At 36.8% G+C, this 18,229-nt stretch overlaps 2 protein-coding genes across 3 annotated transcripts in view; both read right to left on the reverse strand.

Moving 5' to 3' along the window:
* The window catches only part of secisbp2l (SECIS binding protein 2-like), a 40,090-nt gene extending 36,491 nt beyond the window's left edge, over window positions 1-3,599 (reverse strand). For both annotated transcript variants that reach the window (XM_055154487.1, XM_020938875.2), the window contains exon 1: window positions 3,349-3,599. In XM_055154487.1, coding sequence (XP_055010462.1) covers window positions 3,349-3,369 — 21 coding nt within the window. In that variant the 5' untranslated portion in view covers window positions 3,370-3,599. The remainder of the gene's footprint in view (window positions 1-3,348) is intronic.
* Window positions 3,600-6,546: 2,947 nt separating this feature from the next.
* On the reverse strand, window positions 6,547-17,683 carry cops2 (COP9 signalosome subunit 2). The gene is made up of 13 exons (XM_020938851.2): window positions 17,412-17,683; window positions 16,841-16,954; window positions 16,687-16,764; window positions 15,795-15,920; window positions 14,668-14,757; window positions 14,509-14,586; window positions 13,295-13,469; window positions 12,372-12,550; window positions 11,535-11,587; window positions 11,072-11,169; window positions 10,896-10,978; window positions 7,831-7,889; window positions 6,547-7,152 (listed from the first exon to the last, which is right to left on the reverse strand). The coding sequence occupies exons 1-13, from the start codon at window positions 17,463-17,465 to the stop codon at window positions 7,008-7,010; spliced, it is 1,332 nt and encodes a 443-aa protein (XP_020794510.1). The 5' UTR covers window positions 17,466-17,683; the 3' UTR covers window positions 6,547-7,007.
* Window positions 17,684-18,229: the final 546 nt, after the last annotated feature.

The raw sequence follows: 18,229 nt of genomic DNA on the forward strand, positions 1-18,229 counted from the left end.
CTGTGTGCAGTCTGTATGTAATTAGAAAAAAGTGTATTGTGCGGTAATCAGGAAGTGTGTGTTAGCATACTAGTAGCTGTTGTTAGTAGAGATGTAACAATAACTGAAATATTGTGATATCGTATCATCAAAGTTCTCACAATAATATCGTGGACCATCACAATATATTGAATTACTATTGAAGTCTCTTTGCTTAAATTAAGAGTTATGGTGCAGACAAAGGGAACTATATAGACCATGATCCTTAGCTCCAATTCAGTGTAGACTACATGAAGAAATAACAGTTCTAAGCACTTTTGAGTCTTAGTTCTTTGGATTAAATCTTGTGAAGGCATTTTTAGAGAAAAAAGTATCATATTAACAGTTTAGCCTCCAAAAATATTGCAATAAATATCGTACTGTGAGATGTATATGGGAAAATATAATACCAAGAGATTTGGATATTGTTACATCTCTAATTATGAGCCTTCCCACGATATCGTACCGTGAGGTTCATACTGTGACGATATCGTATCGTGAGACTTCGATATCATTACACCACTAGTTGTTAGAATTTCTGTGATTCCACTCTGGTATCTCAAAGCTGTGAAAAGCATTTATAGACTCATTGCGGTGAATAATTAGGATGCTTGAAATGCATAAGGTAAGTGAGTAATAACTTTTGGACCACTGCAAATCGTTTGAAATGAACTCATTCTGATTTTTATGTTTTTAAGACAGTAAAAATCAGTTACACTGCCCTTAATGAATGAATGAATGAATTACTGTAATGACAAAATCCATGGTATGGACTATTCAGGTCTAATTCTCCCCATGTCGTGGTTGAATAGCAGTGATTGTGGGAGGGCAGTGAGGTCAGATGCAGATGTGTGAAAGAAGCGACTGTGGTCCACTTATCTCACAGTCTGTTTGTGCAGCCTCGACCATCACCTAAAACTAGCGCCTCTCATCAAAACAACACAAATGAATCAAAGCACTGGGTTTTCACTGTACAGTTTTTACTTCCTAATGCTACTCTGAAAGTCTGCATGCATTCGAATAAGGAAGTAATTGAACAAGATATTATAAGCAAATTTACCACTACATTCGCAACTACCTTATTACCAACTGTACACTTTACAATATTTGATGTAAAAATGGTTTTGAAGCTCTACATTTACCAAACCTAGCGATAATCTAGCAATTATTCTTTTGATGAATTATTTAGTAATTTAGATTGCGAAAGGCCTGTAAATATTTTTAGTAAACTGGACCCAGATGAAGCCTTAAAGGTGCACTGTGTAACTTTTTGGTTGGGGGTCTGGCACCTGCTTGTTTCTATAGAGGGATTATCAGACTATGTCACTTTGTGTTCTATTGCACATGTCTCCTGCAGAAAGAGCCGCTGCCCGGTCAAGTTTCAACGTCAGTGTCTTGTAGGATTTCAGCAGATTTCAGGCTCTCTCGGGGGCAGGGCTAGTTGAATCGATCAGGTATGAGTGGATGTCCAGCTACTGAAGTTTGAGCCATTTGTTTTCATCATTAACACGCTCTGCATTTAACGCCTATGAGTCATTAAGACATATCCCACTCACTAATGTTCATTTAGCATAATAATTTATTTTATCGCACGGTGATAAACTGTTTTAGTGCGCTGACTAGTATTGTAACTTCATGTTGACCGCACAGACAAGGGCACTTCCTGCACTCAGGCTGCGCGTGCATCTGCTGTGTTGATAAACAAATAATCTGTCTACAGATATATATAGATTGATCTTTCTGGAATGTTCCACAACAGGACATTAAAACAGCTCTACCGACATACATTAGAGGTGATTTCATAGTAGGGTTGCCTCTCCACAAATCTGACCTGTAATTTGGCCAGGTTTGGTCTTCATGAAGGTTTAATACTAGACCACAGACTGTATTAAGAAGTGGATTAAGTGAGTGTCCCGTCAACGATAGTGCTCAGCTGCACTCAAATGAAGCTTGTGATGCAGCAGTTACAGGGACGAATTTAGAGCCAGGTTCTATATTATACAAAGGATTTTTTTAATGGAGAAAACATTTTAAGACCAAAATGTCAAGTCTCACTGCAGCAGTTACTTTTGGACCTTCCTATGAGGAAAACGGCAGCTAGTGCATTAGCTATGTCCATCATATATACAGTCTACGTACCATACTGTGAAACATTCCAGACAAAGCATTAACATCTCTATGGAGAAAAGTATCTGATGGACCTTCCACCAGAAAAGTTACACAATGCACCTTTACGTGATCCCACTCGAGGACATCCTGATGGAATATAATTAAAGACAAAATTGTTTTTCATCAAAAACACTAATCTTAATTTCAGTAATTCCAACTTTGAATCCTAAAACCTGTTCTTGATACATGGCATGATTCATAAATTGCTTTTAATCAGTTCACTTCTTTCAGATCTAATTAGTAAACATACAAACTTAAATTAGACATATAAACTATTTACTCACCAACTGTGTGTAGTGATAACAACACTTGACACACTAATTCATTCTTGTTGCTACAAGAAGGTTAAAAATAGGCTAAGGCAACAAACTGCTTCTAGGCTTCTTGCTTTGACGCACTCATAATAATGTTTTTCTCGGTATTAGTCACTTTTCTCAGGAAACCTCATTCACATCTGGAAAGGCCAAGGGTCCAGCCAAGATAACCACAAGACCATGCATGTTGAATGGGTTGAATGAGAGCACGGGGCACCAAACTCCACTTTGTGCGTAACACCGTGAGGAATGCCATACATGCAGCAGAACCAGCTTGTCCAGCGCCGAGTCTTTGCGAAACATGCCTATCTTTTCTCTGTTGACAGCCACCCTGACGTGCACTCACCGTCGCATTGATAAGCCCTTTCACGCAAACACAAAGCAGTAAAAACATCTTAAAATCACTCAAATCTGTTCGTTCACACCTGATTCAAGTGTCAAGCAGAAGGGTCCATTAGTGACAGCTAGCTTCAGTTAGCACCGCAAGCTAACGCAAAACATGCATGTTTAATTAACACATGTCAAACTAAAGGCTGAAACCAGACACTACAACAAAAGAAAAACAACCGTGGGCTCAAAATGAAGGTACTGCGACACAAAATGGTCAATAATTAAAACCACCTTTCAATTTTAAGCTGCGTTTGCAATTAGCGGATAACGCTAGCTTCAAAACACAAAACCAATCGTGTGTTTGCATGGCTTGTTTTGCAAATGACATTTAAATCGCGTTGAATTAAAGTATCAAAAAAGCAGTTTAACGCAGGATTAACACAACGTAACAACAATTTTCTTACGCTGTTATCACGTCAAGCACAAACCCAACAAAAACAACAAAATGTGAGATTACCTTATTGTCACCTGCGTCCATGTCATTTAGCGACGCCGCGACGAGTAAGCATTTGACTGCGATGTCAGGAGGTTTTTCGGGGTAATTCTGTCATTTTTAGATGTCGGTATTGTCTAAAGGCGCTGAGGGATCGACGCCCTGGTGCCCCGGTGCCGTGTACCTAGCCCGGACCGCTGCTGTGTCCGCTTCGGTAGAGCTCCTCCAGCCCGAGCTGCTCTCTGCACGATCCGCTGTCACTGTGGAGAAATGGGAGTCACCTGGAACCGAGGCCGCCGAGGACCAAACCACCCCAGCGGCAAGACGTCATTACGCGAATAATTAAAGATCCACTATGTAACATTTATACGGTGACACACTGGGGCACACCTGGGTTGGGATGTTTGGTATAAATAAAAAAAAAAAAAAAAAAGTGAAAAGAGTGTCAGACTGTGCTTTCTCGTATCAGTCATAGGGATGTAAACAATAACCGAAATATCGTGATATCGTATCGTCAAAGTTCTCACAATATTATCATGGACCATCACAATATATCGAATTACAACTCTCTTTGCTTAAATTAAGAGTTATGGTGCAGCAATAGCAAAACAAAACAAAACAAAACAAAACAAAAAAGACAGAGGGAACTACATAGACCATGATCCTTTGCTCCATTTCAGTGTAAACTACATGAAGAAATAACAGTTCTAAGCACTTTTAAGTCTTAGTTCTTTGGATTAAGTCTTGTGAAGGCATTTTAAAAGGAAAAAGTAGCATATTAAAAGTTTTCTTAGCCTTAACAAAATAATACAATAAATATCATACCATGAGATGTATATCATGAAAATATCATGGAGAGATTTGGATATTGTTACTTTCCTAATCGTGAGCCTCCCCACCATATCATGAGCTTTCCCACAATATTGCAATAAATATCGTACCATGAGGTTCATACAGTGATGATATTATATCCTTACACCCCTAGTCAGTCATAATCTGGGGAATTTCTAAAGCTGCATCTATTTGCTTAATGGTCATTTGCAAACAAGATTATCAGTATTTTGGCAAAACAAACGACAATTTATGCTCCTCTTTAATGTTAGCAGGGATCAGATTAGTCAAAAATTGTGATAGTCCTGGTTTAGACCTGATGTAGTCCTGGTTTAATCTTAGTTTATCCTGATGTAGTTTAGTTAGTGTTTTAGATAAAACTGGTCAAATATAGGAACACCTGGGATATTTCTTGTATAAAACTGGGGAAAATCACTGGTTTTGGATAAACCTGCTGGGATGGGGACACAGGGCTCAAAACTGAGACTGTCCCGGGTAAATAGAGACGTCTGGTCACCCTAAACATTTACGATGGAGGGTCTGCCACCTGACGTGCTGTCTACATTTCTGGGTTTCAGATGACATTAGGACATTCTATAGACCAACATTCTTAAAAATAGAGATGGGGGGACAACTAAAATGAGTAGTTTTAAAGTGTTGTAATACAGTGAGGTTCAACATTTGTGAATTCACCTTTTAGATATTTCATGAATAGGAAAAATCTGTCTCTTGCCCCCCATCTGGGAGTGTGCCATCATCACATTCAAGAATCTGAAAACCACCAATTAAGATGTTATTGCTGTAGGAATGCTATGCCAAGAATGGTACACAGTATGGCATTAAACATCTGTCTTGACTTCTGTTGTCTGACTAACCAGTCCCTTTTGCATCCTGTAGTTGTCTTTGTAATTTTTTTTTTTCAAAGCAGGCCAGGTAATTACTTCTGTATTAATTTAACAACTAGTGTATATTTGATCAAAAACAAAATACTTTGAAAAAACATACATTCTTATTGTGAGTGGACTCGAATCTCCGCAGATCTGACCTGTAACTTTGCCGAGTGGAGTCACCTGCTTGTCATCATGGGGATAGATGAACTGAACCTCAGAAAAAGTTATATAGTGCATCTTTAATGTGTCTTGTTTTAGACTGGTGCCTTCAAAAATATCTATAATAAGAGTTTAACAAATAATAAAGAAAACTGGGGATGATTAGCAAGTTACTGGAATGCACAGTGTCCAAAATCTACTTTCACATCCACATCTTCTATGACTGAATGAACAAAAATATTCTTACTTCCTTAATGTAATATCTAGAGCAAGAGTGGGCAATTATTTTTTTTCATGGGGCAGTAAATAGCATTGTTTTGACAAGCTGGTCAGACTGGTAAGAGTATATGTTATGATTAAGCAATGAAAAAGTGAGGTTGCCTTACAAAAAAATGCCATTTTAAAAAAACTTCTAAAATAAAAGCAATTTCAGCTTAAGTCCAAGCATGAGGTAAAACTATATATGTTTATTCCAAATTCGATTGAACGGGGCAGTCAGAGTCAACCAAAGCGCCGTATGTGGACCGAGAGCTGTACAGGTCTGATCTAGAGCATATTAAAATGTACTTTATTTGAAGATAAATGCTATTCAGTGCATTCATTTCATAAATGTATTTCCCTGTCTAGAAATTATCAAATGTTTAACAAGAAACTGCCTCTCCATCATATGAACCCAACTACATTAAATAATTTTGTTAACATTTTATAGCAAGTATCATGTTGCTCTGTACTGAAACTAGATGAAACAATTAGATTGTTGAATGGCATGATGCAAATCCTTTAATTACCATTTTGCTTTGTGGCATGATCTTTGGGTTTGTGACATTCAACAAACTGGTTAACCATTCAAGCCTGACTTGTCTGGCTGTTAGGATAACTTTTGTAAACCAAGCAGTACTCTTTTCTAAACTCTAAAGCTGCACTGTGTGACTTTTGGGGTGGAGGGTTTGCCGCTTGCTCGTCTCCATAGAGATGACATTGCTTTGCCTTGAATGTTCCACAGCATGACATTAAACTTAAATCTAATTACAGGTGTTTTTACTGCTCCTAAGTTAAACGAAAAACATGTATTCATACTGTGAGCAGCGTAACATCTCCACAGACCTGACCTGTAACTTGGCCTAGTGGAGTTACTTACCTGTTACCATGGAAACAGACATGCTTAATGTCATACTGTGCAACATACCAGGCAAAGACATGGAGACAAGTTGGTGGCAAAAGTTATTCACGTTATTTAGAAGCTCAAACTGTAGACATGTTACAAAACGTGACTTGTTTGTTGTTGAATGTAAAATGTTTTGGTGGATATAACGTTACTTCAAAACTATTAATTAAACATATATTTGAGCATTTTCATTTTTATTCAATTAAAAATGGACAAAAACAAATAAAAACTGAACTTTAATGACCTTTCGACCCTGTGACTAGTCAGAGGCAGTTGGTTCTTTGAGTGCTTTGAGAGAGGATCTGTTTATTACCAACAGGCAACAGTATACATGAAAATACTGTGTACAAGTTATACACATATCTTAAACATTTGAAGCATTCGTGTGCTGCACATAACTGATCGGCCAATCGGAAAAATAACATGAAAACGAAAATAAGTGCCGGTGACTTCCTCTCAAAACATACTCAGAACGTGTTTTTGAGGTTCGTAGTCTTCTTCACGTCGCATTCTCAAACCTGTGTACCACTTCTCTGAGAGGGGATAACTTGAAGAAGCGCTTTAAATCGATGTATTCGAACACGGTGTCCTGGGCTCCTGGTTGTGTTTTGCATTATTTCGTGTGTGCATGCCGTCGATCATGTGAGCTTGCTGACAATGGCTTGGTTGAGAGAGTTCAGCTGATTTGTCCATTTGTCTAAAGCTGTGTAGCGCGCGCCTCCTCTCTTCTGGTAGTCCAGCTCCAGGAGTTGGTTGACCTGATCGATTCTGCCATGGATGGTGCTGCAGAGTAAGAACAGAGGGGTCTGAGCAAACTTTTAAATCCAGTGGAAAAAGCCAAAAACAAACCAAACAGACAACACACCGACAAGAAAATTGAAAACGCTAAAATCTGGTTTTGGTTGATCAAACTCAAGAGGCTCTTTAGTTTACTTTTTAATATTGTTTTTTCTATAGTATCTCTATAGACGTTTGGCCCATGGAATAAAAACATACAAAAACAATCCTAATTCTCTCTTTATTCTTTAGGAAAATGTTCCTGCCAAGATGATTTACCAATTTGAGCTCCTCTTTAATACATCAACCAGAAAACTAAACACTAAATAGTCCTTGAGTGAGATATTTGTAGGAGAACATAACTAAGCAATTCACAGTTACACTTGAACAATTTAAGGAAACTGTGAAATGTGGTATTTTGCATTTAATTGTTTGGATATTTGTTTTTTCCCCCCCTCAAAATAACATATACGAGATAAGTCTGTGTAGCTAAAACAATAAAAATATTAACAGTAACGTGCTTTGCGACAACATTCCTGCTACTTTCAAATAAGGAGTAATGATAAAGTCTGGCATGCTACTGTCAGGTTTAGTTCATGACTGAACACAGTAAACTATGAGGAACTTTAGCTTGTTCCCGTAACAGCCTGCAACTTATTATCACGAAACACAAGTATGACTTACTTATCCAAGATACACTGCACCAGCAAACTCTCCACATCACAAACGTCAATATTCAGCTCCTGCACAAGCAAACCAACAAACAATTTTATTAGTGATTTTACAAATTAGACTGTCATGCAATTAATTAAAAATCATTTATTTCCTTAAAGGTGCATTTCTGGTGGAGGCTCTGTCGAATGCTTTTCTCCATGGAGATGTTATTGCTTTGTCTGGAATGTTTCACAGTATGGATTAAACCTTTCTGTCTTCATGGGAACTAGACCAGACCAAGCTACAGGTCAGATCTGTGGAGAGGCAACCCTGCTCACAGTCAGAATGCTTTTTATTTATTTATTTTTTTTAGGTATTTTTGAGCTATAAAACCACTGGTAATTTAATAAATGACAGGTAGAGCTGTTCAATGCCGTGCTGTGGAACATTCCAGGCAGAGTAATAACAAGCACGTGATGGACGCTCCACTAGAAAAGTTACACAGTGCATCTTTAAAAGCATCAAGTTGTCAAGTTCATAATCTGACAGACGAGCAAAGATACCTGGGTGAATATGGTTTTGGTACTAATACTTTTAAATATGGGTGTGTAAAAATATCAAAATATCGATATTGTTATACTAAATTTGGTGATACAGTATCATTTTCATGTGCTAAGAGTATTTTTGGACCACAGTACAAGTTTGTTTATGCAATACACTTGACATTTTCACCGTTTTGATGATTAAAATGTGTGTATTTCATCTTAACTTTGGACAAGAAGTGGTTTAACAAAGAAATACTGTTGCAGACATTATTTGATTCTTAAAAAACAGCAACGTATCACAGAGTATCATGTGCAATATATCTTTAATCGTACTGAACCATGAGGGACCTTGTGATTCCCAGCCCTAGTTTCAAACAATTATAGTGCAGGTTAAGTGAGTATGATAGTGTGTGCATGTGTCGCTCTCATGTCTTCTGCATGATCAGGCCCTGTGCAGTCAGAGGGTGTGTCTTAAACATGCTATCAAACAAAAACAGGAAATAAAGATTGATATGAAATGGTGCTGCAAAGGTTTGTGTTATAAATATATTTTCTGCGGGTGATCCTTGTCAGACTGTGATGAGAAATGATTACTTCAGAACTACATAGTTACTACATTTCAGTTTTGTGCTTTCTTCCTGAAGCTGTGAGACTGGCCTCTACTTTGACCATGTTCAAATCCTGGCTCAAACCTGACTGGAAGATTTTTATTCTGCACTCTTCTCTTTTAAAGTTATTTTATATGATTATTTACATTTTGATTTTGTCTGCATTGTGGCTTTAATGTCTCTCTTATTCTGTAAAGCACTTTGAATTACTACGCAAATAAGGCAAACTTATTTGTATAGCAAAATTTTTACACAAATGAACAGAAAAGAGCACTACTGGGATTGTGAATCTTACGTCAGTGTAAAGCAGGCATGTCCAAACTATGGCCCGTGGGCCAAATGCGGCCCTCAGACAAAATTTTCTTGGCCCTCAGGCTTCCAGGAGAATTGGTCCAAATGACCTTGCATCAATGAAAAATAAACTTTTTATTGGAAGTTTTTTTTGAAAATCTACCTTGATAAAGCCAATATTTTATATTTAGTGTGTGGTTTTGAGGATCTTAGCATGAATAAAGACGGATGACTCATTCTAACATGTTAAACACGCACATATTTCATTTCACCTGTTCAAGTTGTTGCCTTCTGACAGGCCCTTCAGGTCAATTCCAATAGACTCAGGGACAGCTTCTTCCCCAAAGCTGTCCCCATGATGAATGAGAACTGTTAATTTGTTTTATTTATTTTGTTTAATTCTTGCACTTTGACGGAGCAGTTCTGAATTTCATTATACTATTGTATAATGACAATAAAGGCTTTCTATTCTATTACCACTATTCTATTACTACTATATTGAGCACCAGTTTACGGCCCTTGATGGGCCCTCAGCTTCATCTGTGTTTAGAGATGTGGCCTTTGATGGAAAAAAGTTTGGACACCCCTGGTGTAAAATGATTCTGTGATACCTAATTTTATACAGAATACATTTTGATACTAAATGTTGTTTTGTATAAAGTGGCATGTGATATTTGAGAAACAAAATAACAGAAAAAATTGTTAGTATTAATTTGTAAGCGACTACAACTTGTTAAAAACCTTGCAGCCTCGTTTTTTACAGGAGCTAACAGGTGAACTCACATGACATGAATTTTATCTTCACTGCACTGGCTTTTCCATTTTAATTTAAAATCTTGGTTTTAATTTACAGAGATTTAAGTGGACAGGCACCCCTGTGCATCAGTGACGTACTGCGCTCCTACACCTCAGGCCGCACCCTCTAGTCCTCAAGTCAGGGCCTCCTGATGGTTCCACGTGTGCTTTCAGGCTGTCACTCCCAAATTATAGACTACTTCTAGCCCTCCGTGACGCTGACTCTATAGACTAAAAAACAGCTCAAGACACTGCTTTTTAGACAAGCTTTTAGTTGACTGTGTAATTCCTCTGTTCTTGTATATGTTGTTTATTGCTCTGTAAAGTACTTTGTGATTTTTTTTATCTGTGAAAGGTGCTATATAAATAAAGGCTTAATTACTTACTTACTTGTACAATCTGATACTATACATATAAAAGCCGTGAGTAGACAAGGCTGAATTGATAGTTGAGTCTTTATTCGAAGAGACAACACAGAGACATTAAACTTTGTATATTGTCCAATGTATCAGTTGATCTAATTTTCTATTTCGATTCAAGCTAAATATAGATTTTTTCCCCCATCAAAACCCTAAGCTTTTACCTTTCCTTGTGTACTAATCAGCGAACTGTGCACATTTTGAAGCTCTTGAAACTTGAAGCTCTGCGGTGCCCAAGACGAGACTTAAAAACTTATCTTATCTGATTATAGTTTTTATTGTTTTAAGATTTGATTCAATCTGAGTTCTTATGTTATTATTATTATATTATTATTGTTGTTATTTGTGCAGCACTTCGGAAACTGTTTATGAAATGCGCTGTATAAATAAAGGACTGGATTGGATCATAATAACTGGGACCTTTAATCTGCTCTTACCTTTGAAATGAAAGGGATGTGTATTCTCGTGTAAGGCTTGATGAGTTTGATAAGTACTTGAGTCCTAATGTTTCGCAGCAGCTCTGTTTCAAAAAACAAACAAACAGATTATTATCAGTTAAGTCCTTGATGTGTTTTTTTCCATAGATAGCTCCAATCACACGTGTTTCATTTACCCTCTATGTGCTCTCGGATGAAAGGATCGTCCATTATGTTGCTGTGATTTGTTTTCAAGATTTTCTCAAATTCGGTGATGTCATTGTTCTGGTAAGCACTGAAAGAGAAAGAAAAAAACAGCTCGAGGTCAATTTAAACTGGATATTGTCTCTTAATTAGTCACAGAAAAAGCCTTATCCTGGGCAGTGGCTGAAAATCTAAAAATACTCGAGTTTAACGTAAATACCATTGTTTAAATCACTTTGGGTGTGTGGGTTTAGCTTCTTGTTTAATTAGGAAATGTTTGAATCCGTTAAGCAAATTGTACAATCATGAAGTGAGCAATTATAACTGAACGATCTAAAAGCAGAAATAATGGCCACATAGAAATATTGTCTTGTAGTGGTTTTATAACTTATCAATTCATAACGGCTGACAAACACATAAGTGCTTCAAAGACAGTCCAAGTCAGTTTTTGCTTACCTTACTAGATTTGTCATAGCTAGAATCTCGGGGTCGTTTTTATATGGTTTGGCCTGTAAAAAACAGACACAATTCACAAAATAATAAAATCAGAGAATCAAAGTTTTTATGCAACAAAATCGGCTCTGTGGGTAGTGTGAAATTAAATTATAAATATAAAACATGACAAAGAAATATCTTGATAGAGAATTTGAGTTCAACAAAGAGAAACCATGACGTGGCCCATTGTTTGCGTGTGTGTCTGTGTGTTAGAATGTGTGTATGTGAGCGTGACAACTCAAGTGTAACAGTTATTAAAGTTGCATTATTTTGGAACAAATCTAGTACAGATTTTTCTGACAAGTATTATAATTAGATCTGCAATTTATGTGGAAAAAAACAGGATTTAGTTAAGAGTGCAAAATGTAAACAACTCCAGGAGCATTAACATATTAGAGAGCCATGAACTGCAAACCAATACAAGAATCCCATGAAATTCAAGGGCTGAACTACAGATATGAGACTTTTCTGTAAAAAAGCTTGATATTTTGTTGATTGCAGAGGACATTCTATCATTTATAGTAGCCTTTGTTGTTTAAAAATTGTCAGATGAAATTGCTATTTTGATTAAAATGCGTATCATGAATACAGCTGTCTGATCTGGACAGAAGTAATTGGTCTGCTATTGGTTAAACTGTATGTCTTGACATCTTGTTCAATTATTCTTTATAAATCAAACATAAATAACTTTATTGGAGTATATACAAGAATAAATACCATTTCCAAATAGGCCTAGTAGGCAGTTTTAGAGCTGCTGAATCTCTAAACTCTTGTATTGTTGCATGTTTTCAACCTCACCTCTTGAGAGTCGAAAGGGTTGATGCCAGACTTCATGAGCATGTTTGCGAGCACCAGGTACTTCAAACATGTGGTCCTGCGCGGGCTCCCGGACTCATCGTAGTTTTTAAAGGCCTCAAAGAAATCCGTGTGCGCCTTCTCAAACTCTCCCTCTCGCAGATGCATCTTGCCTCCACACTCTGCACAGAAACATTAGAGGAAAGTTGCAATAATTCATAAATAATAATAATTAGGCTCGTCACACAAACAAGTACAATAAATTGCTGAAGAAAATATAGACAATAAATGATACGCAAGATTGTACCAAACACTTTTTCTAAATATACAATATTGTTTAAAATTGCTTTTAAACTCATCAGGGCAAAGAATTAGGATGCTTGAAATGCATAAGATAAGTAGGGATCAGTTTTTTACATTTTAAGACAGTCACAACCAGGTGCATTGCCTTTAAGGGGTCCATATTATGCGGTTTTCTGATCTATGTTGTTGTTTCCTCAACAAAAACATAGCTGGAGTTGTGTTTTGTTTCATTTACACATGTTTGAACACACAAACCCTGCGTATTTAACCTTCTGTCAAACAGAAAACACCCTGTTCTACCTTGTGATGTCATGTGGCAATACAGGAATTTCTCCACACACCTTCACTAGAATCATTTGGATAATTTCAGTCTTGGAATTTCTAATCTCTACAGAACTAAAGGTAAAACGTGCTGTTAACTTAAAACTTCCACTTCATGACATCATAAGGTAGAAATGAGCATTTTGAGCCTTGGGCATGCAGATAGCCTAATAATCCAGCATTACTCAAAACTTTTGTGAATCAAACAAAACACAATTGCAGGTATGTTTTTGATGCATTATAACCTGACCTAAGTCAATTGTACATAATATAGGACCTTCAAGTATATTTAGTGTTTTTACCTCTAATAACTCCCATAATAAGCGGATGAGGAATGGCTGACTTGATGTGAAGCGACTGCTCGTACAAAGCTTTAAGTTTCTTGTTGTTCTTCTGTGCCGTGTACATCTGGATCTCCAGAGCGTAGATCTCCAGCAGCTGTGTGCCTTTCTTCAAGTCGTCCTCCCCATCGTCTGTCTGAAGAAACATAACATTAACACAACATAACAATATTAGCACAGTGAAAGAATACATTTTTCCCATTTTTAACAAGACCAAAACTGGTTTATCATTAACCAGGTATATATTGGGAATAATCTTGAACTACTGTTGTCTCATTTTGATACAAAGAATAGAGCTGACACACAGTCTGACATAACTAAGATAAAGAAAAACACTATTTATTTAGACATTAATCTGCCATTTTCAACATTTAACATAATATAATATCTGTGTACTCCCTGAGTCGTCTAGGGAGGTTCCATAGTGATGGGTGTATACTAGTCTTATACTCAGTCTGATGCAGCTCAAGATCACTCTAAAGCTATTCGGGAAGGTTTATTTACTTCGATACATATCCCACCCTACGATACATATCAATATTCAATCATATTCAAATTGATTCGATACAACTCAACAAAAAATAAAGGTTAAATCATGGCTGTGATGCTAAAAGTCTTTGTTAAACCACTTCTTGGGCAAAGTTAATATGAAACACAAACATATTAGCCATTAAAACAGTGAAAATGTCAAATATGCTGCAAGACAGAGTTTCCTTCCTTCAAACAAGCAACAAAACTGTAGCTCTGTAACAAAATAATTTAGTAAAATATAACAAAAAAATACTCTTGGTGATATACTGATACAGCAGCCCATGATATCGATACTGTATCATTAATTTAAATGATACGATTTGTTTAGTTTGCAGTACATTTTTAGTCAGTTAAATAAAAAAATGAATAACTATGCAAATGTAATTAAATTAAATTACCTGCAATAATATAAATCAGTGGCTGCGGTTACATACACACTCAACTATAAAATTTGATTATTATCAAATGATTTTTGGAAACGAATAAAACGACAACAGCAAAATCATCTGTTTTCCTTCTTTCTTTCTGATCATGGTCCCAATGATTATTCACATCTGATATTGCCATTAGAAGGTCCAGAAAAAGGTCCAGAAATCAGATTAGAATCAGGTTTTGTGTGCATGCGAACAAATGCAGACTCTTACTTGACATGACTGATGAAGCTGTCTAAGAATCTTTTGTAGTTTCCCATACTCTTCCCTCTCCAGATACAATTTTCCCAACTGTGAAGACAAAAATGGGAAATTAAAATCCACAACCAGTTGAAGCCAAAATCTAATATATTCACCATAATAATAATGTACCTTTGTATTAGTTTTAAACCATAGTCTGTCGTTCTTTGCATCTTTCAAAGCCTCCAATGTTGTTTCATAAAACTCCTGTAGCAGGTCCATCTGAAAGAAAAATTTATTATTTATTATTTATATTTTGTGCATAATGAATATTCGCTGTAGATCAAACCTTAAGCCCCAAAACGTACACAATAAGTGAACGGGAATACTATTTGCCACAATTTCAAGGGTGCAACTAACACATTTTAGTAGTCAACCAGTGAGCAATATTTTTTTTTTAATAAGTCGATCAGTCAAACTGTTATTTCTATTGTAAATTGATACTTTTTAAATACCTGATCAAACAAATGGTTAAATTATGGCGATCAAAGGCTTCTAAATAGAGAATATTTACAGTTTCTTTTTGAGCATTTTAATAAAGCCACTCTGCCATAAATTGACTTATTTGGCATGTGTTTCAGAGCCTGTACAGTACAAATAATGACTACATTGACCAAAAATACAAGTAGTTTCTATAGTTGACGAGTCACGATTAGTCGACTGTTACATGCCTACACTATTTAACTGTTTACTTTCAGAAAATAAACCTGATAACTAATGGCTGCAGCTCGTCTATCTCTTAATACAATCTACATTTACCCATAAGCCTCATGGGTAAGGCAGCCTGTCTCTAATAAATAAATAAACACTACTTTGTGCTTGTAGAGCTCCACAATAAGATAAGGTGCAATAATAAGATTTACATTTAATTGTGGTCTCATTCTTGACATTGAGGACATCGAGAACATTTTGTTATAAATCACCATATCTTGATTCACCAATTTCCTCTTGAATGCAGCTCTGTCCTCAAATAGTCTGTGACTCCTATGCACGCCTCCTATTGGTCAGCCTGAGCAATACTTTCAGTGATTGACAGGTGAATTTAACCAATAGCAATGAAGCGTACGACTTTAGTTCCTCCTCAAGGCAATATGCACATACAACGTTTGCATGAATTGTGGAAATTTCAATTGTTATTTGGCTCCAAGAAAATAATTAATTAATAATTTTTTTTAGCATATCACCCTTCCCTAAACGTATGTCAAGAAAGCACTGAGACCAGGAAATAATACAGACATTACACATTCTTAAAATCTTACCTGTTTGGAGGTAGAGATGTAGTCCAGTATGGAGTTGATAGACTTCTCTGAATAGTTCCTTGTGACCGCACTCCTGATGTACGTGAGCAGCTGCTTGTACCTGTTCATCATCTCAGGAAAATTGGTCTGGAGAAAGAAGACACATTTTTACCTCACTATAGAGCTCCGGACTGCATGTCTAAAAGCAAGAAAATCTGGAATTTTTTGGTGGTGCAAATAGTCCACAGGGATTAATTCACCAAAACAAAGTTAAAAGTAATAAAAAGTCTGTGGAGCAACATGTGGAGCTACTGGGACACTACTAGTAAATACATTTATTACATGTCAGAGTACTTTTGAATAAATGCTTCAGTATTTAGTGTCTTAAAACCTCCACTGGTTTAACCTTAGGCTTAGTGAAAATTCCATTTTGTGTGACGACACAGTCATGAGCGAGCAAGTAATGAATGTACTGAAAACAAATATACAGAATTTCTGTACAGGCACTATTTCATTTATTGGCATTCAGAATATACCCTTCTAAAACTGCAGTATTTGTTCAAACAACAAGAAATAAAGAAACCTGTTCTCTTGTGGTGAGTGATTTTTCCTTCTATAATTAGAGGTAAATGCCTCAGAAAACTGTGCAACAAATAAAGCCGATTATAATCCTATGATGAGCTTCTACACTATAATATAATGCAACTCAACATGAAAGTATTCCACGTTATCAGGACACAGTGTTTTAATTTGGCCATGTAGAATATGTTACAAAATAAATTTTAATGTAGATTTTCAAAATTATGTATTAAGTACATTATTCCAACTATTAGTATTCTAATGGTACATATTCTTCCCAAAACTGCAAGTAATGCAACTAACTATAAAACAAATAATGTTTGGTGACACATACCAGCTTGAAGTTAATTTTAATCATCTGTTTCAGTGCTTTGAATCCCCACTCTCCTTTTTCTCCTTCTAACTCCAGCACCTAAAATAGCAGATATCATAAGGTTAGGTATAAATCTCGATTACGTCTGTGTCAGACATAATTTAAGGAGCACCACCTTCTGGAAGCTGCTGAGAGCTGCTTTGGGGTCGTCTTCCTTCAGGGCTTTGGAGTTGTAGTACTGGTTCTCCAGGTCCACATTTGGCTCTGAGTTACTGTCCTCTGAATATTCCTTCAACAAAACATAAACGTATGAGACACTGTACACGTGCATGTGCTGCAACAGACTCTGCAAGTGCTGGCACCACATTATCCAAAAGGTTTACAAATACAGTTTACAGAAAAATGCTTTCAAATGACCATGCTCATGCAAGATTTTAGCCTGCTAACGTTAGCATCAGCATGACTAGCTACCCGGCTGTTTGCACTTACGAACTGGAATTTTAAGTAATTTCTCTTCAACTGTAAACAAATCTCCATGCCAGTGTTGTTGTGTTTGATCATTTTAGGATAACTATGTTGATCTGTGCTCGTGGGGCACCGTTAGCCGGCTCAAACGCTAATGTTGACTTCCATTTGCCAGGTTTAACATTAGCCAACATGCTAACCCCACAGCGGCTAGCTCGTTAGCTCCTGTCAGTGAAACGATTCAGTTTTAAAGCGAAAACTGCAATTTTAAGTCATAATACCAGGTCATAATCTTCTTCATCGTCGCACATGAAATCGTCTTCCATGTCCGACATTTTGGCGGCTGTTATGTCCCGGTTCAGAGGCAGTGAGTAGCCGGCCTGTGCTGTGTTGTTGCCCGATGGAGAGGCGGTGTGTCACTGTGGAGCTTTACCGCGGGCCGGAGCTCTGACCGGCCGACAGATGGCGCTGCTAGACCGCCACAAACACGGGGCCAAAGTCTGCACTCATTCATTCAATCAATCATCTATTAATGGCCTATTTGTTTATTTCCTACCATGTTAAGTCAGCCTATCCTTTATTAAGTCCCACTCAGCACTGGAAATTGGTGGAAATGGCCATTGTGTCCTTAGGCAAGACACTTCACCCACTTGCCTACTATAGGGTGACTTATAGGGTGAATTTCACAATAAAAAACTAGAACATCCGCCGTTTTAATAGTGTTTGGTAATAATAAAATTGTGAAATGAAGGAAATTGGTTATCCAGAGATCATTCATGACTAACATGAGTCAATATAGTCACATTTTCTTTATATTTTGGTTGTTTTTTAAGCAGATCTTTTGTATTCTACCAAAACAAAATGACAATTTATGCCATTCTTTACTGTTGGCAGGGATCAAACTGGTGAAAAACTGGGATACCTGGGGCATTTTTTTGTATAAAACTGGAATAATTTTGTGGTTTTGGATAAATCTGCTGGGACAGGGGACACAGATGTTGGGAACTGTGCAATGAATGGAGTGTGCAATAATTAAATTATTTTAACAGATCCATGCTTCACACACCTTGCCTAGTATAGGGTGATTTAAAGGGTGAAT

This window comes from Boleophthalmus pectinirostris, unplaced genomic scaffold, assembly GCF_026225935.1.
Source record: "Boleophthalmus pectinirostris isolate CB_2022bp ecotype Guang Dong unplaced genomic scaffold, ASM2622593v1 HiC_scaffold_19, whole genome shotgun sequence".
In the NCBI taxonomy this organism is placed as follows: domain Eukaryota; kingdom Metazoa; phylum Chordata; class Actinopteri; order Gobiiformes; family Gobiidae; genus Boleophthalmus; species Boleophthalmus pectinirostris.

Coding starts and splice junctions, on each gene's coding strand:
- cops2 (XM_020938851.2), bottom strand. CDS start 17,465: ATGTCGGACATGGAAGACGATTTCATGTGCGACGATGAAGAAGATTAT. Junction 12,551..13,294: donor TATTATGGGAGTTATTAGAG/GTAAAAACACTA, acceptor GTTTCTGTGCAG/AGTGTGGAGGCAAGATGCAT. Junction 10,979..11,071: donor CATCCGAGAGCACATAGAGG/GTAAATGAAACA, acceptor TTTTTGAAACAG/AGCTGCTGCGAAACATTAGG.